At 39.7% G+C, this 23,959-nt stretch overlaps 1 protein-coding gene across 1 annotated transcript in view; it reads left to right on the plus strand.

Moving 5' to 3' along the window:
• Nucleotides 1–921: 921 nt before the first annotated feature.
• The window catches only part of GLI3 (GLI family zinc finger 3), a 248,411-nt gene continuing 225,373 nt past the window's right edge, over nt 922–23,959 (plus strand). The window contains exons 1-2 of the mRNA XM_045003006.1: nt 922–996; nt 16,697–16,859. Coding sequence (XP_044858941.1) covers nt 16,736–16,859 — 124 coding nt within the window. The 5' untranslated portion in view covers nt 922–996; nt 16,697–16,735. The remainder of the gene's footprint in view (nt 997–16,696; nt 16,860–23,959) is intronic.

The raw sequence follows: 23,959 nt of genomic DNA on the forward strand, positions 1-23,959 counted from the left end.
ACGCCCCCTCCCACACGCCTTCTCCTCTGACTTCGGTCCGACTTCCCTCCTCCTCACCGAAATATTCCTACATTCCCCAGTGTACAGGAGGAGGGGAGCGGGTGACCCTCGCGTTTCTAGCACTTCCACCGGGCAAATCCAAAGAAGGGAGTCAGACAAAAGTAAGGGAGGGGGAAGATCTCTCCTCACTCCAGAAAGTTTAGTGCCCCTCTCTACCCGCACTGCAGGGGGGTTGAACCAGCCATGTGCCCTTCCCTGAAGCTCTTTCCCCCTCCTCTGGACTAAGAGTGGAGTATTGAAAGAGAGAAGGGGAGGAGGGGCTGGTGGTGGAGAGGAGTCCTGCAACATCTGTAAAACTTGGACTAGGAGGAGGAGGAAAGGAGAGAGAGAGAGAGAGAGAGGAAGGCGAAAGGGACAACTTTTCCAACACGTGAGTATCGGATCAGTGTGTTTTTATTTCCCTCCTTTGGTGGACTTAAAAAAAAAAGGGAGGGGGGGTTACAATGCAATGTATATGGGTTGGTTAGAGGGGAGGGGGGACCCTTCCGATGCAAGTTTTTTGATACAGTCTGGTAGATTTCTTCCCCCCCCCCCCTTTGTTGAACCAAATCAGAAATGTCAGTCAGTGCGGGTGAGTCAGAGGGATCAGATTACAAGATCACTGAAACTGATGTCGGATCCGCGCGCACACAAACGGAGAGGGCTTCTCTCTTTCCCCCTCTCTCTCTCTCTTTGCGGGAGGAGGGCAGGAATAAAACAACAACCAATACACACACACGGCCCGGCCTCTTCTCTCTCAGTCCACCCCCCCCCCCCCGCCCAAACAGAAGCAAAATGCCCGCTTTCATCCTTTGGGGTCGGTCCTGTTAAGCTCTGCAAAAGGGGAGGGAGGGAGAGAGATCCCCACTGCATGCACTGTGCGTGTGAGATACAGCAGCCCTACCTTTTCTATGGGGAGTTTGGGGGGCTTGATAGAAGCAGCAGCAGCAGCAGCAGGTACGTGCACTGAGTTTTGCAAGAAGTTCTTCTTTGTTTAATGGACTCTGCACAAGGGTTGCAAGAAGCCAGAGATTCTGGGCACTTCATTTTCATTTCCGAGCGCGCTCTCTCTCTCTGTGTCTCTCTCTCTTTAACTTGGAAGAGTGGGGAGCGGGAAACTATCCGAGATCTAACCAAAAAATGGCTGTCAAACTGTCCTTAACTTAAACCCAACACCCCCCCCCCCCAAAGTATACAATAATATGTAAGTATTTTCTCTCTCTCTCTCTCTCTCTCTCGCTCTCTCTCTCTGCCTGCCCTACTGCACTCCGAAAGGATTTTGAGGCTTAATGTCTCACAGTTGAACTACAGATTTGCATGCAGCAGCTGCTTTTCCCCCAAAGAAACTGCTTGTTATTTTCATGCCAGTTTCTTTGGCTGAAACTTTGTTGCTGTAGCAAACACCCTGTCCTGTCTGGATAGGTGGACGGACTCAGATGTGTGTGTGTTAGTTTTGGGGAGAGAAGAGGAGACGGAGGTTCGTTTCCTATTACTCTGTTTTGATTAATCTGTAGGAGTTTCAGGGGAACGGTTTGGGAGTGGGATGGGGGAAGGCGTCTTGTTCATAACAGAGGAAAAGTGAAAGTTGTGCCTTCTCTTTATGATTTTGTTGTTGTGAGTGCTGCCTTTGGAACTTGGAAAGCTGGATACACCAAACTGCTGGGATCTATACACCCTCTACAACTTCTCCCCTCGCAATGTATGGAGAAAAATATTGCAGCGGGGAGGGATTGAGTATGAATCACTCCCGACAGTTACTTTCTCGGCTTTTTGGGGGGGTGGGGAATAGAGAAGAAGGAGAACGCATATGATTTGCTACAAACCAATCCGTATTAGGACCTTTGAATGTTCTTACATCAAATAACTTTAAAGCATTTTAGGAAAGTGGATATGCGGTTGTTTTAATTAGCCTGTAAACGTAGGTTGTTTGCACAGTTGCTCTTCTTGCAACCTAGTTGATATAAACACTCTCTCTCTCTCTCTCTCTCTCACTCTCTCTCTCTCTCTCTCTCTAAATGTGCAACTTCCAAGTCCTGGCACCACGAGAAAAGAAAAGGTAAAAGGAATCCCCTCCACACTGCCCCTCCATTTTTTTTAACCCTCTGGTGTATAGTTTTGAGCCACTCCTTTGGGTACAGTGTTTGTGGCCTTCTGCCAGTTTATATGTAGATATATTTATGTAAAACATTTTCTCTCAGCTCTTTGCCAGCTGTTCCACATTTTCCAGCTGCCACTTCTGTTTGACATGATGGACTGTATGGATCTCTAAGTAAAAGAGCCTTTTTAGTCAAAGGTATGGATGGTTGTCCACTTGGTATATAATGTTTAAAGTCTAATTGACCAGAGAAGTGCTAGCTAGCAGTGCATACCACATACCACACTTTATTTTCAAGGGTTAATAAAGCATATTTTTATTTTGAAGTTTCATCATGATTATTTAACTTCTGGATCACAGAAGAACTCCAATATAAAAATGGTTCAAAGCCTTTGAAACATGTGGCTAATTAAATTAACAAATCTTTTTAAAAGGGTGCCAGAGTCTCTCACTGGTGTCTCTACATGCCTGATGTATGTATCTATATGGGAATCATTTAAGTCTCTTTAATACTCAGAAATCACTAAATTTCTTTATGTTATACAACTCTTTATGGTTTGGTATTTTGGGAGATTATGAACTGAAATCCACAAGAACAGGCCTTAAGTATTTTGAATATTTGTGCAATTGCATTGTAATTTTGAAATGTACCTCACTGATTGATTCCTATAATTATTTCATTTAGGTCCTTTATTAAAAATTAATAATGATCTGACAGTTTCTTAATTACATATGTCAAGATTATTTTGAAGGGAGAAAAATGCTATGTTTTCAAAGAAGAGTAACATTAAAATGTAAAAATAGTTCTGAATATACCACAGGATTTCAGTTGAGGGATTATATTAAAAGTAATGGTGAATGAATTTAACAATGTAAACTGTATGACGTATCCTCAGAATTGGTTTATATAATGAAATTTTGGGTTTAACAAGCTAGTACATAATACATTTAGTTGGCTAGTCTACACTCAGATTTAAAGCAAACATTAAATAACATTATCTGTGAGACAAGCAGAAGATCATTTCTTTTACACTAAAGATCGTGTGGTTGAGAAATCTAATGTGTGGGGAAAAGGCACTGTTTTAGTGTATATAGTTCTTAAAAAAAAAAAAAAAACCAAGCAGTAAAGGAAGTAAATCTGTGCATTTCTTGCACATGGCTTTCAGTATGGCATTCTGTTTTCCAAAGCATTTTCCTGCCCAAGTAGCACAAAACAAAGAATTACCTGTATTTTCCTTAATGAGTTGACGCCTGTTTTGTGCTTAAAATGTATGCATTAGCCAACACAACATTTAGCAGTGCATGTAAAGTTCATACCTGAAGGTATATTTTGAAATGAAAATGAGGTATTTTGTAGCTGTGTTCTAAACATTCCATGTTTAATTTCTTAATTATTTTTATTTTGGGTTAGCTGGTATATAAACTAAAATATAAATCCTCCATTAAAATATTAGTAGAATTTATTTCCTTTTGTAAGTTACTTAATTAAATTGCTTTTTGGTTATCCATTGTATGCTAACTTTGGAAAGTTTGAATTACACTTTCTCTCTTATTTTTGGTAAAACTATTTCCCCCTGCACCCAGCAGCTGGTTTGATCCTGACTCTTTGAATTCAACTAAGAAGTGAAATCTGTTTGGTTGCAAAGTGCTCTTGAAAAGTTAGTCATCTTTGCCCAGTAAATAAGGTATCTGATGCTTATTAAAGTAAGATCCATTGAGGGGAGGAGGAGGGAATTATGAAAGGAAGCAGTTTAATGATCAAGGTTGCATGCACTTAACTATATGGAGACTATAATGTATTAAGAAAAAGAAGACTTGAAGGAAAAGTGAATCAATGAGTCATGAAATCCTTAGGAAAACCTTAGTAATGGAATGTTAATGCTTTTAGACTATAGTAGATTATCTTAAAAGTCAGACTTTTCTTCTTTATGCAATTGTTGTAAATCCCTAGCTAAAGAATACTTTGAAGAAGGCTTTAGTTTTGCTAGCACTCATATTTTGTAGTCATTCTGATTGTTTTGGAAGAGTCAAGAAATTTTCTGCCAACTTGCAGCTAGGTCATTAAAATGCTAAAATGGCTATAGAGGAAGCTTTTTATTCAACAAAAGATTCAGCTCTAATAATGACTTTAAATTGCCTTTCAACTACAGGTTTTATAGACACCCTACCCACCCCCCGCCACTGCCTTAGATTTTGTCATTTTTATTTGTGCATTGATTTGTTATAATTTAAAATCAAATAAAATGAGACAGAATAAACAAAAATAGGGCATGGCTGCTGAAAACTTTTCAAGTACTTTCAGTGTATTTTTCATCTTTACTTTTATTTGATAGGTCTGTGAAATAGAGTTGTAGACTGGCACAGACTTTAAATGAAATTTCACACTTTGATGATTTTTTTAAACTTTGATATATTGACAGCAAAAGGAGCTGCAAAGCTTTTATATAACTTGAGCAGTAACGCCAAGCAGCAGTCAAACGTCTCTATGCATTTGTGTTTAACTGCAGAAGAAAAACATGTCCATGGGCAGTAGAGGTTCTTATCAACTCCCTAATCCCAGATCCCAGCAAACCTTGAGGGCATGCCTCAGATCTTGCTGAAATCATTGTAGACTCTCACAGTTTGCAGATTAAATATGCTATGTGTTCCTGGCTCCAACAACAGTTTTATGAGCTCACTAAGCTTCCTGTTTAAAGATCCTTTTCTGAAGTTTTTAGGAGCTGCTAAAGGCAATGCTGTCTGGAGTAAGTGGTACTTGTTAATTTAGAGACACTTTAGATATTTCATTCTGTCTGTAAAAATAGCCAAAATTGTTGTTTTCAGATTGAAAGTCAAGTTACACTGAAAAAAAGCCCCTTTAAAGAGTGATACTGTTGTTTTAATGTGTTTATGATTACCCAAGGCTGCAAAGCATACATGGGGCTTGATTTGTTTTATGATGGCTTGACTTTGAATAGTGTCTTTAAAATTAGACTTTTTCAGTTGTAATTCCAAGTGTATCTTTTACTACATCATTTTTGAGCATCTTGTTACTGATTGATAGGCTCCTATAATGCATCTTTAAGAGGTGTTTCCTCACCTCGTTCCAGCAAAATTTTAACAAAAAGTAAATATTTTCTGCAGAGGGTGAATTGCAGACATTTATGTAGTTTGATATTGGGGACTGCTGGACCTCAGGAAAGTACTTTACATTCTGTGTCCTAACTTCTCCTCTAGCTGGTAAATAGTTAACATCTATATTTCATTCAGTATAATCATGTTTATGTATTTGGTGTAATAGTCTTAATTAAAAAGGAAAATACTTATATCATTGTCCAACAACATGTGTCATGTTATTCCCAAGACAACTTGAGCCAATTTTGTGTTTAAAGGTTATTCAGTGAATGAAATTGTGAAAGCCCATTTGTCAAGGTACTGCACGGTTTCTGTTGGTTTTCAACCCCCAAATTCATTGTCTGCGTGGCCCCGTCATTAGTCATCAGTGTATTAGTGCTGCCTTCAGGCAATGCTGCCCAGCACTTCTTCACACCATTATAGCTCTAAAAGTGTACTCTGCCGATTTGTAGAATTACTGCTCTGATTTCCGCTTGGCTAGGTTTGAGGTAAGTCCCCTCCCTACCTTCTAGCTCACTCTAATCCCTGCTTTCTTTTAAGGCTGCTTTCTGCAGAGATTTAGGGGAAAACTTTCTTGAAGACTGTGTTGGCATCATACTGTGGTTTTGTTGTGGCATGCAGTGTATAAATTGTACCTGCATTAAACTGAAAGTACATTAAATTGGTTTTGATCTGAAGGGCTGCAGTGTCTCTTTAAAAAAAAAATCTAAAACCTAATCAATTGATTTTACTGTTGCCTAATAGTTTGTTTATACTTTTAAAATAAACTAATTAATTGGGATAGAGTACACCTTGTTATTCTTGACTACACACTTCCTGAGTATCAGCACAGATTATGTTCAGAACACATTATCAGATTTTATTTCATGATTATAGTATTTGAAATTTCCACTATAGTTGTAGTTTATTTTGTTTTTGTTAACATCGATTGGTTCCCTCCCTTCCCCCCGCACGGCCTCTTATCTTTACTGAGTCCAAAATACTTACATCTTTTTTAGGTTGAGTACCTGTTATTTGGATTAGAACTGAAGGATCAAATTACCCTTGTGATGAATTAGAACAAAGTATATTTGGATGTTTTTGGTCTAGAACCATGTTTTCTATTTCATTTGTCCTCTTATGTACAAATCTGGTAATGTCAGGAAAATCAACTGGGTGTAAAAATACCTCATCCAGCTGCCTAAAGAATGAAGCCTTCATTAAATAAGATGTATGAATACCTGAAACTAAATAGTCAGAAACATAGATTGAGCCAATGTCACTTCAGTAGAATGTCTGCTGTTCTGAACTGTGTATATTAAAATGAAATTCTAGCACTAAAGATCTTAACTAATAGGACATGTGGCTTGGTGTGGTGTGGCTTGGCACTTTGAACCATGAATCTCTATGGATGGTTTTTCTTGGAAAATAAGACAGCAGTAGAATTCTGTGATTATATTGTGTGTACAGCCTAAGTGGACTGGAAGGTAATTTATATTGCAGCAATGTAGATTTGTCCTGTTACAGTTTTGTGAGGTTGCAGAAACTGCAAGGAATCCTGATACTGTTTTACTGCTACAATGAGACAGGTGTAAAACCTAAAATAAAGTTTAAAAGCTGAAGATAAAGTTTTATAAACTACATTTTACACTTTAAATTCTTCTTGGATGCCTGTAGCTTTCCTAGCTCTTTACTGGTAAGGTTAAAACATCTGTGTTGGGTAAGTATGTGAAATCCTGCTTTCTGGATCAAGTCATCCTTAACATTAACGTATGTTGAGTAGATAAACAGAATTGCAGGAATTGGAAATTGGTGATTAGAATATTGGACTTCCAAAATCATTTTGCTTGAGTTCTTTTATTGTGTTTAAAAATGCTAATTGTAAAATGTGGCATACAGGTTTTTCTTCTGTGATTTGTATATCCTTAAGTTGGAAACAGAAGATGCATCCTAAGCAATAGTTGCATTATGTATGTATCGTCTGGGCTGATGTATGTTAAATATATTTTTCATTGAGCTTAGTTGCTGTATAGATTGACATTGATATATAGATCTAGTTTGGAGTCTAAGGAAACTTCATTTATTGGGTTTGATGATCAAAAACAATAAGTCTGAAGAAAATGATATACTACTGGAATTCACATGTAGCGCTAGTGCTCTAATAAGAATATCTCTGCATTTTTCTGTGGTAGTTGTAGTTGCAGTGACCTTTTGTTTGATGAACTAAATATACCATGACACAGAGCACATCCATTACAGGTGTTTGTAATTTGTTTTACCATCCTGTTCTGGAGAAAGGGCAAGAGAAGAGTGAAAAACCACACCATATCCTCACCACAAGTGTTTGCAGTGCTAATAACAGTATCAGCAGAGGAAGTCATAGGGCTTGTTATCAACACAGCAAGAGTTGCTGATTGTCTTTCTCTGTGGCATATTCTCATCCTTTCAGATCCACATTATGAGTGACCAAGATCGGATTTTATAGAACCCCTGCTTTACAGAAGGAAATTACATTGCTGATATTTAAGTGTTTCTTATGATTTTAGATTTATTAGTTTGGTTCATAAAGGGCATAGGCAAAAACTAAGCATAGATTTAGAAGAGAAATGTAAAACATAGCCAATTATTTTAATGAAACCTACTGTATAAACATCAAGAACTGAGATTTTTTTCTGTGCTAATTCTTTTAAGACTAAAACTACTCTGCCTAAGATTGTTTTTCTGTTTAAGAGTTTTAAACATAAGGACATAGGATTATAATACATTAGGCAATAGCACAGATTATTCTGACCCTTCAGGCGATATCACAGTTTTAAATGAACAAGTATGTTGTTAATAGCTAGTATGTCACCCTGTAAAAAAAAAATCACTTACTAAAGTAGAGACTGGAAAAAAGGAATTTATTTCTGTGTTTATAAATAACATTTATGGATTCATATTCTATTTAAAAATAAATAGTGCTTCTGTTCTATCTATCCTGGATTTTATATAAGTCGGCCAGAAGTTAGAATAGGGAAAAAAGCCTCTATAATTCAAATAGTGTTCTGTTAGACATAGAGTTCATGGAACTGCTTTTCCTTTTGTAAGTTTAGTTGCATAGCTTTAAGACAACTGTATATTGAATGGGTTGCGAATATATATACCCCAAAAGATGCATACTGCCCCACATTATTTAAAACTGCTATAATGTGATGGAAGGCCTGATTATGCAGTCCTTACTCATGTGAGTTGTCCTTATTTAGCTTAGTGAGAGCTTCTTATGTGAGTAAGGGACAGAAGATAGGGCTGTTAGTCAGACAATGGACTGTTAGAACCACATTCTGCAGTTCTTACTCAGGCAAAGCTCCCGCTTAGCGGAGCTCTGCCTGGGTAAGAAAACCAGAATCAGATCTTCCACAGTTTTTTTTTTTCCTGTGCAAAGCTATTTTATTTGGACAGAGAGTTTAATCTGTTGTAATAGGATAAATATTTAATTGGAATTTTACCTAACAGCTTCTTAAATCCCAGTAACAGAAGTACACACAATGTACTTATATATTATTACAAGTGAAATGGAACAGAGAAAAACTAAGTCTGGGGTTTCTTCAGAATAAAGTGTTGCCGTTAACTTGTTTGGTTCTATAAGATCTGTATGTTTTAAAATATTTTGCAGTAATTTTTACATATCATAAATGTATCTAATACTGGTATGTAAACAATTATATCCATCTATCTCCTGGGAGGTGTAAATATATGTAATTCCTCTAGAGGAAAGCATCAGTTACACTTGTTCAATAGTTCAGTGTGCTCCATAGAATAATTTCTCACTTAGGGTCCTAATCATGGGGCTGATAATAGTGCTGCTTTGCCTAGCTGATTGCCTTTGTTTTTTGTGATTGTGTATTATTGTTGCCACTAGCTGTTTAGCCTATCAGGAACAGATCAGATCATCATTAATCAGGCTTTAGGTTGAGTTGTTTTAAAATCTTCAGTTGTACATAGAGGAGGGGGTGGAGTGGAAATCAAAGTGAAGTAATACATAGGAAAGTACAGCAGGCGCATGAATTTGGAAAGGTTGTACTATTACAGTCATTGCTGTGTAGCTTTATTTTTTTTTCCAAATTCAAAAAGCAAAACTTTCCTATTTGATTCTAGCATTATTTTTACATTTTTTTAAAATTCAGCACAGGTTTATAAGGACTACGTAATTCTCAAGAGAGGCAGTTTTAGAACATGCATGGAAATTAAAGAGAAAATGAAGAGTTGTGAAGCATAAGATTTTTCCAGTTACATATCACCAACATCATATTATATTTCTGTATTTAATGAATATGAGCCCAAATTTTGCCCCATCTTATACTGGATGCAGCCCTACACTGAACAATGAGGTTTCACAGAATATAAATCAGATCAGAATTTGGCCCACAGGTTGTTCATGGAAGTTGGAAGTTGTAACCAAACTAATGAGGCCTTAAAAAGATATAAAATGATCTAACTTTTTTGGAAATTCATAGTATCTGAATTAATTATTGCACCTATATGGAAGGTGAAGTATACCAAAAGCTTAATCTTACAATTGGAGGGTGTTTGATCAAATACATGAATCATTTATATTTTGGGGGAGGAATTATCAAGCGTAACTGTGTGAGTGTGACTTGGCATTCATGTTTGATGAGAAGCAATGCTAAAATTTAAGAGAGCATTGGAAGTAAAACATACCTGAATCAAGCTTGTATAAATCAACGTAAAATAGCTCTCACATAACAGCATAACATTCTCATGGAAATTTTGCATTTGAATGTAGCTGAACAAGACAGAATTTTCTTATTCTTGAATATTCCCAAGGAATAGTGTGACCAGTTCTGATAAAATTGATAAAGAGTTCTTTATGCTTGAAAGAGACTGTGTAATTTCTTGATTGTTCTCCATGCCTCCCCTTGTGTTTTTCACTTTCACACAGTTTCGCTGTTTGAGATTTATTGTATCCCCAAAGACTGCTTCCAGTAGGGTGGATCAAAGTGGTACATACGAACACCCCAAATACCCAGAGTAATTTCTGAAAAACTAAAGATGCTATGTTTGCTTGCACACTGATTGGGGCACTGTGGATGCTGATAGCAATCAGTATGAACTTCCCTACTGCTGATGTAATGATGATGAATGCTGTGACACTGCTATTTCAGACTGCTCTTCTCAGTGGATGCAAACCACTTGTTAATGAATTGACTACAACTACAGCAGCATCAAATAAAACCGGGAAAGGAATTAAAAAAGCGACAATATGTTGAAAGACAAACCAAATAAGAAAACAAAAGGCGGCAGCAAGTGGTTATAGTATAGAGGAAACATAAAACTAATATGCAAATCAATAAGCAATTTAGGAGCTGGACGCGGCAATCCCTTACTTAGGCAAGTAGTCCCATTGAAGTCCAGTGAGACTTCTTGTATGAGTAAAAGATACTTGAAGGAGCAAAGGTGTGCAAGATCTGGCCCTTAAAACCAGAAATTTAGAGAGGAGAAAGAGCAAAGAGGTTAAGATTTAAAAGAAAATGAAACTACCGTAAATATGCTTATGAAGGGCCAAATTCTCCTCTCTTGCAGTGGTTCAACCCTGTTGATTTCCGTGAGGTTGCACTGGTGTAAGTGAGGAGATTCCCTCCCCCCCCCCAGTATGCATATGATTGTTTTTACTACTATGGTGAATACATAATATAATTATATAATTATATTAGTTGAACTTACTTATTAGTGAATTTTATTGTAAGAAATAGGTCTTATTACCATTTTGTTGACATTCAAATTAAAAGTGATGGTATTTTTCCTTTAATTAGTTTATTATTGGCAGCTGCTTGTTATGATCTCTTCAATTCAATATGAAATTCATGAAAGTTCCTATTTATGATTTAAAAAGTAGAGACACACCTGCAGACAGGTTGCTGTATGAGAGGGATTAGGTTTAAAATGGGAGTCTGGAATTAATTGTGCAATGGGTTCAGGCCTGCGGGAAAAGTACAAAAGGTTCAAGCATGGCTGAATGGGAAAAAGCCATGAATGTTTGCTTTCAGGAAGGAATGTTTATCCCTCTGTTTACCTATGAAAGTTCAGGCTTTAGCCATATAACATTATAGCATGTTCTCTTCGTTGCAGTCACCATTCATATGCACATGCAGATAGAGGAGAGCCATCGAAAAACAGCTTTCTAGTGTTTGAAAGCAGAGGTCAATTTTGCAAAATATGTATGTAATGTCTCAAGGCTGGGGGAAGGGAAGTCACTGATCCAAATGCATGGGGAGTTGTAAACACTATAAGTAAACCACATAATATTTTGAAAGTGCAAAGTACTTCAGCCTGGATGTTTTTCAAAACCTTTTTGTTAGTGATCAACTGCCAATGGAAATAAAACTTTATTTTGTCCTGGACCTTTGATTATGCTTTCTTTTTTAATAGACTGTGATTTACATATTTCATTACAGTTTCGGAGAGGGGGAAAGCTTGAGGACAGTGAATCTAAAAGTGTTGGGGGCCTGCAGCTCCTTTTGAAGTCAAGATCAGACCCATACTATAACTGTGGTCAGAAGAGTGAGTCTGTAAAAATGATATCTTGAGGTTCCATATTTATTTTCCATTGATGGCTTCCATGTCAGCAAACTTGTCCAAACGTGAGTTTGCTAATGGTCAGCACACTCCGTCTGCTATATGAGAATCAGGCTATTGTTTCTGCCATGCACATCACCACATTTGATAAAGGAACAGAACATAGTTTAAAACTGAGGGTCTGATGCTGCAATCTCTATGCGATTAGAACTCTTGTTAACGTCACTGGAACATGTATGTGTGTCAGGGCACAGTAGAAGGGGAAGGACGGTGACAAGATGGGGAGGACGTAGAACAAGGGTAGGCAACTTATGGCACATGTGCCGAAGGCAGCATGCAAGCTGATTTTCAGTGGCACTCACACTGCCCGGGTCCTGGCCACTGGTCCGGGAGGCTCTGCATTTTAATTTAATTTATATGACGCTTCTTCAACATTTAAAAAACCTTATTTACTTTACATACAATAGTTTAGTTATATATTATAGACTTATAGAAAGAGACCTTCTAAAAACGTTAAAATGTATTACTGGCACGCGAAACCTTAAATTAGACTGAATAAATGAAGACTCGGCACACCACTTCTGAAAGGTTGCCGACCCCTGCCCTAGAAGGACAGGATATTGCTGATTCAAGAGGCAGAATTTGTTTATCCGTGGTGAGATTGCCTCTGCAATGCAGATAGTAATAAAAATAGGCTTCAGTGTGTAAACTAAGGCTATGTCTATATTACGGCCCTTACAGTGGCACAGCTGTACTTTCTCCTGTGTAGCCGCTCTATGCCGGTGGGAGAGAGCTCTTCCTCTGGCATAATTAAACCACCCTAAATGAGCGGCAGTAGCTATGTTGGTGGGAGAGTGTCTCCTGCTGACATAGCCCTGTCCACACCAACACTTTTGTCGGCAAAACTTATGTTGATCAGGGTTTTTGGTTTTTTTTTCTTCACACCCCTGACCCTCAAAAGTTTTGCTGACAAAAGTGCTAGTGTAGACAAAGTCTAAGTAGATATTGTGGAGAGCATGTGTAACCCACACACCACCTGGGTGTGGTATTCTGGCCCATCTAATGACACTGAGACCACTTAGTGAGAGAGAGAGAGAGAGAGAGAGAGAGATAAGACTGTAGAACAGACTTATTTTAACAGGCATTTGGCTTTTAGCTCATGAGCCTCTACAGCATGCACTAAGCTCCAAAGGTCCCACGTTCAATCCTGCCTGCTGACAACTGGGGTCTGTCGGTGTTACACATACACAACGAGCTGATATTGATATTAGCAAATTGCAAATTTTACAAATTTCTGACCATAAGTGCACTTTAAAATAGTAAGTTGCTAACTAGGGGCCTCTGTAGCACCAGGTATGGCATGATACAGAGGGAAGCAAAATTGCAGAGAAAACTGTGGTGGAAAAAGTGGGATTCTAGCCTCTAGACTTCTCTCCATATTAAAAAAAAAACTCGCTTGTCTAATGGGCTGTGAAAAAAGTAGCCAAAAGGAGCAGGAGCCACTCTGAGCCACAAACTCCGCAGGAAAATCTGTGGCAAGCTAATGCTGCATATAGCAAATCAGTTGTGGCTCCCTCTCGCTTTCCCCTTTTCCCTCACCTCCTTATTTGGGTAGCCACACAATTAGCACTCAGAAGCTAATGTTAATGCAACTACTGTCCCAGCCATGCTGTGATAGGAGGCTGGAAACTAATGAAGAAGAAGAATCCCACCTCATAGCTGTCTGGGGATCTTCATGGTTGAGGGGGATGAAACCACTGCAGATACTTGGCCTCTGTGTCGTTTTCTGGCTGTCTGTGACTGGTTCACTCCCCTTGTTGGTTCTGTGACAGGGGGGCAGAATGTGTGGCCTCTACAGCTTTGACAGTGGTGAAGAGTTCTTGAATTAATTTGTTCCCTTTCACATGCATTAGCCACATGAGGCGGAGTGTGTGGGCTAAGATGTCAGAAATTCAGGGTCACTTTCTGCAGTCCCTACTTAGTCCTCACACAGGCAAACCCATTGAAGCTAGTGGGAATGTTACTTGACTAGAAGATTTGGCCCTTAAAAGTCAAAATAGAGGAAAAATAACGGAGACAACCAAAGTTATAGCTTTCTAAATCCCTTGGGAACAGGGGCGGCTCTGTTTTTTGCCGTCCCAAGCACGGCAGTCGGGCAGCCTTTGCTGGTCACATGGATTCGGCAATGTTTCTGCAGGTGATCTGCCGAATCCGTGACCGGCGGACTTCCCGCAGGCATGCTGCCGGAGCCTGCCTGACTGCTGCCCTCACGGCGACTGGCACACTGCCCCCCGCGGCTTGCCTCCCCAGTGCCTGGAGCAGCCCCTGCTTGGGAAAACTGTGTGGAAGATTCGCCTTCTCAGAGACCACTGACTAATTTAACACATGGGTGGCCAAAACACTAAAAATATAGGTAGTAGGATTGTCTCCTGTACTGGTTGGGGGCTGGACTAGATAAGATGATAGATATGGTAATTAACTAAAGCCATGGACTCCCTCCCTTTTCTCCTGTGTGGTTCTCTGTGGGAGGGCAAAGTGTGTTGAGAGATGCTGAAAGTTTAAAATTTATGAACGCAGCAAAGAGTCCTGTGGCACCTTATAGACTAACAGACGTATTGGAGCATGAGCTTTCATGGGTGAATATCCACTTTGTCAGATGCATCTGACGAAGTGGGTATTCACCCACGAAAGCTCATGCTCCAATACATTTGTTAGTCTGTAAGGTGCCACAGGACTCTTTGGTGCTTTTACAAATCCAGACTAACACGGCTACCCCTCTGATACTTAAAATGTATGAAGTTCCTACCAGATTCTCTCCCAAAGAGTGGAAGATTTCAGGGAGTAGCCTCTAAATCCTATGGATTCTTTTAGCCTCTGTGTGGTTTGCTGCTGGACAGTCTTTTCCCCCAGGATAACAAGACTCCTGCAGGAATTATGCTCTCATTGGCCCTTCCCTAAATGAGACACAAACTGTCTCAGAAAGGAATGTAGTGTCAGTTAATACTGAGGATTGTGCTCTGCTGGAGTTGGAACAAAGCTTACCAAGTTATGTGTTACTCCTTGGCTCATCCAGTCCCATATTCAGACACACATTCTGAAATCCTGCTCAGGGTGAGACAGGAAATCATTCTATGAATTACAGTAATATCCAGCCCTTATATAGCACTTTCAGCCACAGATCTCAAAAGACTTTTCAAGGGTGGGTCAGCATCATTGTCCCTATTTTTATAGATGGAGAACTGAGGTATAGAGAGGTAAAGTGGCTTGCCCAGGATCAGAGGCAGAGACGGGAATGGAATCCAGGCCTTCTGACTACCAGGCCAGTTCCTTGTCCTCTGGGCCACTATACTCCCCTTAGTAGTGATTCACATAGTACATGGGCCTTTTGTTGGGCCCACTTTGTAATGACGAGTTTTTTGGATTATCTTATTGTACTATTAAACTAAAGTGCCCCATTCAATGCAGGGAAAAGGTAACTAGAGAGCTGCATTGATACGGTTCAGCAATTTTGCTTTGTGCAGATTTGTTATTTTTTTACTGCGTCAGTCAAAATTGCAGAAATCTGTTAACATCGGGTGTAGCAAAAAAGGGTAATTAAATATCTTTATAGGTTACATTGTGATTTGTTGAAGAGTTTGGTGTTTACTTATAACATAGTTGACTTCAGCTAAAAGTTGAGCTAATCTAGTCCTAGAATAATGCACTTTATTTTCTAATATCTATTTGATGACATCTTGGTGGGGATTAGACTAGATGATCCTTGCCGCCCCTTCTAACTCTGTTTCTATGATACTTGTAACCCTGCTCACAAAAGGAAGCATCTAAAACTCCTTTTTTAAAGTCAAGTTTGGTGATTTATATATTTTTTTAACATGGGACCTAGTTTTAGTTCTTACAGCACTGATAAGCAGTGCTGTACTTCTTTGGGTCTAAACACCGTATGTGCTGAATATTGATTACCTGTATAAAGCTTACTTTACTAGACTGCCATGTGTCAAGCTAAGCTACAGCCAAGAGCTTGGAAATACCTATGTTCCTTGCAGACCAGGATCACTGTAGTCACGGTACCTAGAAGTGGATACTCATAGAATTTTACCCTCTTGGAAACCTCTGGGTTTCTTAGGTTTATGTCACAAACATGAAAACTCTAGGAATATGGTGAAGTGATCCAATGGATATAAAATGACTGAACGATGAGTCAGTGCAGATGACAGTAAAAGTAATCAGTGAAAGGCAGAATAACAAAACGTGCTTTTTGCATGGCTTTCCATTTTCAGGATTGTCATGCCAAGAACGTGTTCCCGTTATCAGTTACTAGCAATCATATTTGCCTTTCTCTGTGGTTTTTCAGAGCATTGTTCCAATACGCTTTTGTTTGAGTTACGTTTTTAAACAAACATAATGAGAGCTGTTTACATTAATAAGGCAAGATAGACTAGGAGAGGTAATTCGTTGCTGCATATTAGGGGTAGTGAGAATGCTGAAGATTAAAATTTGGCTTCTACAGTAACATGATGGTTTGTCTCAATTCTGCTACATGGTTCCAAGCTGTTCAGGACAAAGGAAAAAAATCCCGCCTTTTTCTCCCCTACCCCCCTTCAAGTCCATTAAAATTCTTATAGGGTTTTAAAAAACGTGGACCTTCCTGTCAAAGCAGCAGATTAGACCATGATGCTGATTCTGTTTAAAAGCAAATGTGCTTGTCTCTGGTGTTAGCATTTCCTTAAATTCCTCAGGAACTCATGCATGCAAACCTGATTTGATGAGCTTCATGAAATGGCCTGTGGATTGCTAATGCTGCTGTGCTGCAGGCTCTTCTTCAGGTGAGAAGTGTGGCAGGTTTCTGACTAAGCTTTTTATGGCATTTGAAGTTTATGACTCTATTGTTTTATTCAGGTATTAGTGGGAGGAGAGCTGAAGTAATGAGAAGTCATCATGGAGGCCCAGTCCCATAGCTCTGCCACAACCGAGAAGAAAAAAGTTGAGAATTCCATAGTGAAATGCTCCACTCGAACAGATGTCAGTGAGAAAGCTGTTGCCTCCAGCACAACTTCCAATGGTGAGTAACAGCAGGGATTTACTAGCAGCGAAACCTACAGTAATTTTATGTTCACTGCATTCCTTGTGAATTGAGCATTTGCACCTGGATCTGTGTTTGTTCTAAGGAAAGACTAAAGAAAGCAAAGAGGAGAAAAAAGTGGATAGGATATAATAAACCCTGTTTTGGCTTCAGACAGTCTTTTTCTTCCAAATTTTCTAATTTGCGATGGAAATCTGCTAAGTTATTTATTATAGGAAGTTCCTGTTTTGGCATTTTGGAAATCATCTTGATTAGCCTGGCAAGCATTGCAAATGCTTTGCATTTTACCGTGGAAATCTCTTCCACAAGTTAGATAATTAGATATTACAAAAGAGAAAAAAGTAGCCTTGTCAAAATTCATGGCAGGGTTTTTTCTCTCTCGTTTTTCAAATAAACTTGTCTATTGTAAATTTTTTTCACTGTCCCTGAAGTTCTTTAATGGCAGGTGACAAAATCGCAAGCGAACTTCCAGTGAATTCATTTCAAACTTGTGACTATAAAGGTTGCAGATTTACAAAAATGGAGGAGTTTACTCAACTTTCCCCAGGGATTACCTCATTCTGCAATTTTGCATGCTCTGTGCCATTCCACGCCCCCAACCCCTTTCTTTGTTTAATTTACAAGAGCTCAAATCATTGGTCCTTACTAAAGCAAAACTCCCATTGAAGTCAAGGGAAATTTTGTTCAAAGAAGGACAACAGAATTTGGCCCCATGGCTTATGATTGCTGCAGATTGAGCTCTGCATTTAGCAAAGAAATTCAGGCAATCAATCTGGTAATTGTTACAGAAGAAAAAATGGCTGTTCTTTTTTTTTTCTGTATTGGAATCTCTGTGCATCCCTGGGAGAACTCAGAGTGCCCCCTCCTCCACCTTGCATCAAGGCCACCATCTTTCGGTCAAAGGCAGGGTTCACTGTTCAATGAGTTGAACAAAAGTGCACACACCCAAAGAGACTAGGTGGAGACTTGCAGTGAAAAATGCACAAATTCTGTAGCTGTACTGAGGGGAAGATCAGGAGGATAGTTAAACATTTGGGGGAACATATCCCGTCGTCCTTCCCAGTGGTTCTGTCACTAGATTCAAAGCAAGCCCAGCCCCAGCTAAGGCAAGGATCAAGTGGCTGGAGCTGCCTGTATAAGAACATAGTATCTCCCTGTTAATTACTGGAACAACCCTGACAATTTTTAAAGTATGTTAGATCAGATCCTCAGCTTGTGTAAATCCGCACAGCTCCAGTGGTGTCAATAGTCTTACGCTGATTTACACCTGCTGAGGATCTGGTCCACTGTATTCTTTTCAATAATAGGATTTTATACAAAGACCCAGTTTTTTACACACATGCATGCTTAAATGCCCTGATGCAAATCCCATATAGAGTGCGCTCAACTTCAGTGTAGGCACGCGTGGGCTATGATTGACAGTGTCATCTGATGTTTGGATCAGAGGACCAGGAGTCAGGACTTCTGGGATTTTTTGTTTGTTTGTTTTATCCCCAGTTCTGCCGCTGACTTGCTGAGATTCTTGGTCAAGACACTTAACCTTTCTCTGATTCGTTTACATACCTGGTTAATGGAAATATTAATAGTTAACTATCTTAAAAGGGTGCTGTGAGGCTTAATTAATTAAAGCACTTTGAGATCCTCAGAGGAGAAATATAAGGATAAGGAATTATGATTATTAAATGTGTTTTTTGTGAATGTTTTCTGCAGTGAGACACTAATTCAGTATACACCCGTGGTATCCTTATGTGAAATTTTTTTTCCTGAAGAATGCAGATTCAAGTCAACAGAAACATTTTGAAAATTCAGAAATGTCAAAACAAAAAGTTTTGATTTTTTTATTTCAGTCTAAAGGGGAGTTAGGCCTCTTTCACAGAACTGAGGAGGAGGAGGTTGTGAGTGTGGTACCTCCCCTTATGACTAGTTGTCCAGTGGCTAGGGCACTCACTTGGGGGATGGGAGACCTTGGATAGAATCCCCTACTCTGGAGCAGGGTCTGGAAGCCAGGTCTCCCCCCTTCCAGGTGAGCATCCTAAGCATCATGCTATAGGCTTTTAGGTGTAAGGGGGCAGGGAAGCTCCACTACTGCGTCCTCCTTACAAAATGTTTTGCTTGACCCAAACCTAAATTTTTCTGACTTTTTCAATTTGTGGAAAAAAATCAGTTTTGATTCAACCCAAATCCACATTTTGTTTAGACTTTCTTCGGAACTGCCAGCAAACTGAAATATCAGTTATTCGCACAGCTGTAGGACACACCCTACATCTAGTCAAGTCAATGACCAGGCTCCCTGTGACTTCAGTGGTTAAGGATTAAGCCGTTAGGTATGCTTTTTAATTGAGTCAATCGTAAGTAAATTCAGGGCCGGAGTGTCTGACCTGCCCTAATATACAGCCAGCCCTAGAATTCTTCCATAGTGCAGGATTGGGCCTTGGATGGATGTAAACTTTACTCCTCAAGGGTATTAAGATATTTCTATATGGTCCTTGTATGACATACTGAAATAAGTAATGATACTAAAACTTTAGCATACTGGCATTATAAACTTCAGTATTTCTATATTCCTAAAGTTTTGTCTCTCTGCAAATGTGACTGCCATGTTAATGCATTTTGGTAACAGGAGACAAATTTTATTAATGCAGCATGAAAGCTCCCTGTTGCATCTTTGTTCTGTAATACTGGAATTGTTCAGTGAACTTCACCAGCTGATATAACAGACCACTTGCTGCACAAACATTCAGTTTCTGTTTATGAATTGCGGCTTTTTACAAAAAAGGCCAAATAACATAGAATGGTTGTGTTTTACAGTTGTCTGCTTTTTTAAAACAGGGTGAGGCTGCTTAAAAATATACTGAGTAATCATTGGTGTATTTACGAAACAAGACCCTGCATGTGGCCACTACAGATCAACATCTGCCAGTCATACCATCACCTCATAAATATATCTAAAAACTGTGTTTTCCTTTCTGGACAACACATTAATTAGCAAAGTTTGCCAAGTAACATATACTTGAGTGACAGCTGTCCAGGAGGTGCTATGTGAACTGGCATTTTCTGAGTGGCTCCACTGTCTTTTAAAAGATTTACAATTGAGTCATAAATAGGTTGGAAGCTCTTATGGGTTTTACGCAGAGCTTACAATTGTGCAGGAGAAACAAGGAAGACTCTCTTTTTAGTATTTCTTTGCAGTTCCTGAAAGAAAATAACTGTCCAGTGCACCTGATAGCAGTACCTCTGTTTAAATAAATATTATGTATGGAATCATTTAAAAAAGAATAGGTGTTTTATTGTCTGATACGCAAACTCTGTTTTATTTAAGAGTCTCTGTGGTGGGGGGTGGGAGGTAATAGGTGTCTATATAAGGCAGAGCCCCTAATATAGGGACTGTCCCTATAAAATCAGGACACCTGGTCACCCGAATGCACCCCTACCACCACCATTTTACTAACACAATAATGCCTTTGTGGCATTGGACGCACACAGGTGAGGGAGCTGTTCCCTGCAATGTTCATTTATCTGTGTATTGATTTAGACCCTGAGCGTGCAAAGTGCTCTATGCACACAGTGTTCTCATTGAAGTCAAGTAGGGAGCAGCTTTCGTGAGAGGGGTCCAAAGGTAATAAACTTGTTTGAGCACAGATCACTAGTATTTTCTGTGCCCTTTTTAGGGAGTCTGCTTGTTAGAGTAGCTCACACCACTGTCCTGCTAGACCTTTCTTGCGCCTCTGCTGGTCACATGATGCCTACTATGATAATAAATAATCACCCGATTTAAAGAGAAGAATACATCTTTCCTCCTTGATGTGAAAGCTTTAAACATTAAGTGTTTTTAGAGCATTTGAGACAGTACCGAAGCATCTGCCTTACTGAAGTGTAATAAATGCACACAGTGAGGTTCTGCTCCTTCAACTTATTGCACTTGCATGAAACCCTGCACATATGTGGAGCCTCATTGACTGCAGTGGCTATCTGCATGGAAGAAGGGGGCTGAGTCAATGGCTTCTGATCCTTATGAAAAATTTCATTGTAGCTGTGAGCCGCAATCAAGCAAGCGCTCCAGCATGTGCTTAACTGTAATGATCTAAGTAGCTCCAGTGGGACTATTTGCATGCTTAAAGTTAAGCAGCTGCTTTATCACTTTAGTAGATTGGGCCCTTAGTAAGTTCTGCTTTGCAAATAAATGGAGCTTAACATTAAGAAAACACTTCCTTTAAAAACAAATGTTGACAACCAATCCCCGACCCCTCACACACATACTATTTGGAGTTTGAATTTTTTTCATTGAGTCTGTTGTATGAATATGTTGGTGGGTTTCTTTTATTTTTAGTTTATTTTTGGTGAACAATAATATAAAAAAGTAAACCTATATTTGACATTATTGCTTGCAATAGATTTGAAAATGTTTGTTTGCATTCAGCTGGTATTTATTTGCAAATGATGTTTGTATCGCCTTTGTTGGTGATTGTAAATAAAATGTTTGTGTTCTGTCCAATTGTGGCAATAAATGATTTATTTTATTTTATTTTTTTTAGTTTGCATTACAAACAATGCAGTTATTGTATAAAAGCTCCTTCAGTTTCTGACAGGCAAGTACTTATTTTCAGTTTGATGTGTTTTGTCTACTTTTTGACCCATGAGCTCTTTTCAGTGTAATCTGATATTTCTTATTAACCTATTACTTGGCTTAAAAAAAAAAAGAAGCTAATTATAAACATATGTAGGTTGTAGACTTGACTACCTTTATCAGAATCGGATAGTTATTGAGAACATACTTTAAAGTGATAACAGAAATTATTATATTAATGATGATGTAACTTGAAACCAAGGTTGATAGATGAATAAATGAAAGGAAGTTCACATGTCCACTTTGATTCTTGGAGCCAGCTTCAACTAGGTCTTTAAAAAAATAATTAAAAAAAAATCATCCTTTAAGGAATGAATGAGAAAAGTATTCAGCAATCGGCAGCTCCATAAGAGTCACATTTCCTGTTTTAACTTTTGGGTAGTTACTGGCCCTGCTGCTTGCTTTCAAGCTCACCATAAAATAGGTGTTAATCATGATACCTATTCTTTGGCCCCTTAGTTGGAGTTATATGTCCAGAGTCCTGTTGAGAGGTCAGAGTTCAGAGGGGGTTGTTAGCTATCAAGAAATGTTGCCTGTACTACTTTAGTGCCCTGCGAATTGGGTCCCTCATTGATTATATTTATGAGACCTAATTCTGCAAGGTGATGATGAGGACTTCTCCTCCCTCATTGAAATCAAAGGGAGTTCAGGGACACTCTTCACTTTGCAGTATCAGGCCCAGAAGGAAACAACATTCTATGGAATCAGCTATTGTAGGTGACAAAAATGTTCTTAAAACCTAAATGTGCGGGCATGCATCATTTTTAGCGAGATGGTAAATATTCCAAGTAACCTCTAGTCATAATAATCAGGCACAGTAGCGTACAAAATAAGTGTAAGGTTCTGATCCTGAGAGGTGCTGAGCAGGGCCGCCCAGAGGATTCAAGGGGCCTGGGGTCCTCGGTGGCGGGGGGCCCCCGCTTTGGCGGTAATTCGGAGGCGGGAGGTCCTTCCGCCCCGGGACCCGCCGCCGAAGTGCCCCGAAGACCCACGGCGGGGGTCCCCACCGCCAAATTACCACCAAAGACCCGGCTCTTCGGCGGCGGGTCCTGGGGTGGAAGGACCCCCCGTCGCTGAGTTACCGCCAAAGACCCGGAGCAGAAGAAGCTCCGGGGGCCCAGGCCCCGCGAGAGTTTTTCGGGGCCCCCGGAGTGAGTGAAGGACCCCGCTCCAGGGGCCCCGAAAAACTCTCGTGGGGCCCCCTGTGGGGCCCGGGGCCTGGGGCAAATTGCCCCACTTGCCCCCCCTTTTGGGCGGCCCTGGAGCTCAGCATCCATAGTAGCCACAAGACTCTCATCAGGCCCCGAGTGAATGAATTTAAGGGAGGTGGCTTTACTTTGGGATATCTCTCACTGACCCTTAAAAGGCTTGGGCCAAATTGTGCTCTGAAACCAATGGGAGTTGTATCCATGTAACTGAGAGCTTAAGTTGGTCCTCGGTATGTTGTAATGTGAAGTAGGCAGTCAGTTAAACACGGGGTCTATCTGAGTAATGGAGGCATGGTCCTTTCCGTATGTTTACTAATGGGATTTCAGTTACATTGTTATGGTCTATCATAATTTGAGACAAACTGCTCACACCCAGTACTATATTTCAGTGTTGTGTTTCTTAGTTCTGGGAGCCAGCTTTTTTTCATCCCCTAAACTAAACAATCCAGCACAGACCATGGTCTGCAGAGATGATACAGTACTACAGCATAATTCCACAGGGTTTCCCTCCTCTCCTTTCTTCTCTTCCTTCCCTGCACGTAACCCTGTGTTGGTTAATAGAATGAGGGATATTAAATGTCAATCCTGCTGTATTCCTCTGCAAGTTCCTGGGAGAGACGATTGAACAGCTTATCCCTGCAATCACTGTAATCAGTAAGTAATGACCTAACATCCCAGTAGATGACATGAGCTGGAATCAGTAGAAAACACTAGTTAACATTGGTAGGTTGCCACCCAAATAAGGTGGAAGGTTAGATTTAATGAGCCACACACTTGGAATTAGAAGAGGTGGAAGATTTACTAAAGCAGTCTACTTGCAGTGGCCAAAAAGGAAACCTGGAGTGTGAAACAAACAATGGTTTGAAGTAAGGTGCTTTCAACATGGCAGCAGTAAATATACCTAGTGTCTTGTGCACTGCCAGAGTTCAGTAGTATAAATCAAGTCTTGAAAATCCAGGATTTACAACCTACAGTTTTCAAGAAACCAGAGTCTGATTTCTAACAGCACAGCGAAATGGATGCCAGCAACTGAAACTCCAATGATATCATTAATGTTCTGGGGAAGGGCTTTCTCGCATTAAGCCGTGGTCCTTGGGGAAGATATCCCAAAAGAGAGAGGATTTCTTAATGACCTTGCACCACTGAGCCTGTGTGTGCCACCAGGATAGGAAGGCTTTACAGCAGCACTGCTATACTAGTAATGTTGCAACTCTCATTGTCACTGGAAGTGGATGTCAGTACAAGCA

This window comes from Mauremys mutica, chromosome 2, assembly GCF_020497125.1.
Source record: "Mauremys mutica isolate MM-2020 ecotype Southern chromosome 2, ASM2049712v1, whole genome shotgun sequence".
Taxonomy (NCBI): Eukaryota; Metazoa; Chordata; order Testudines; family Geoemydidae; genus Mauremys; species Mauremys mutica.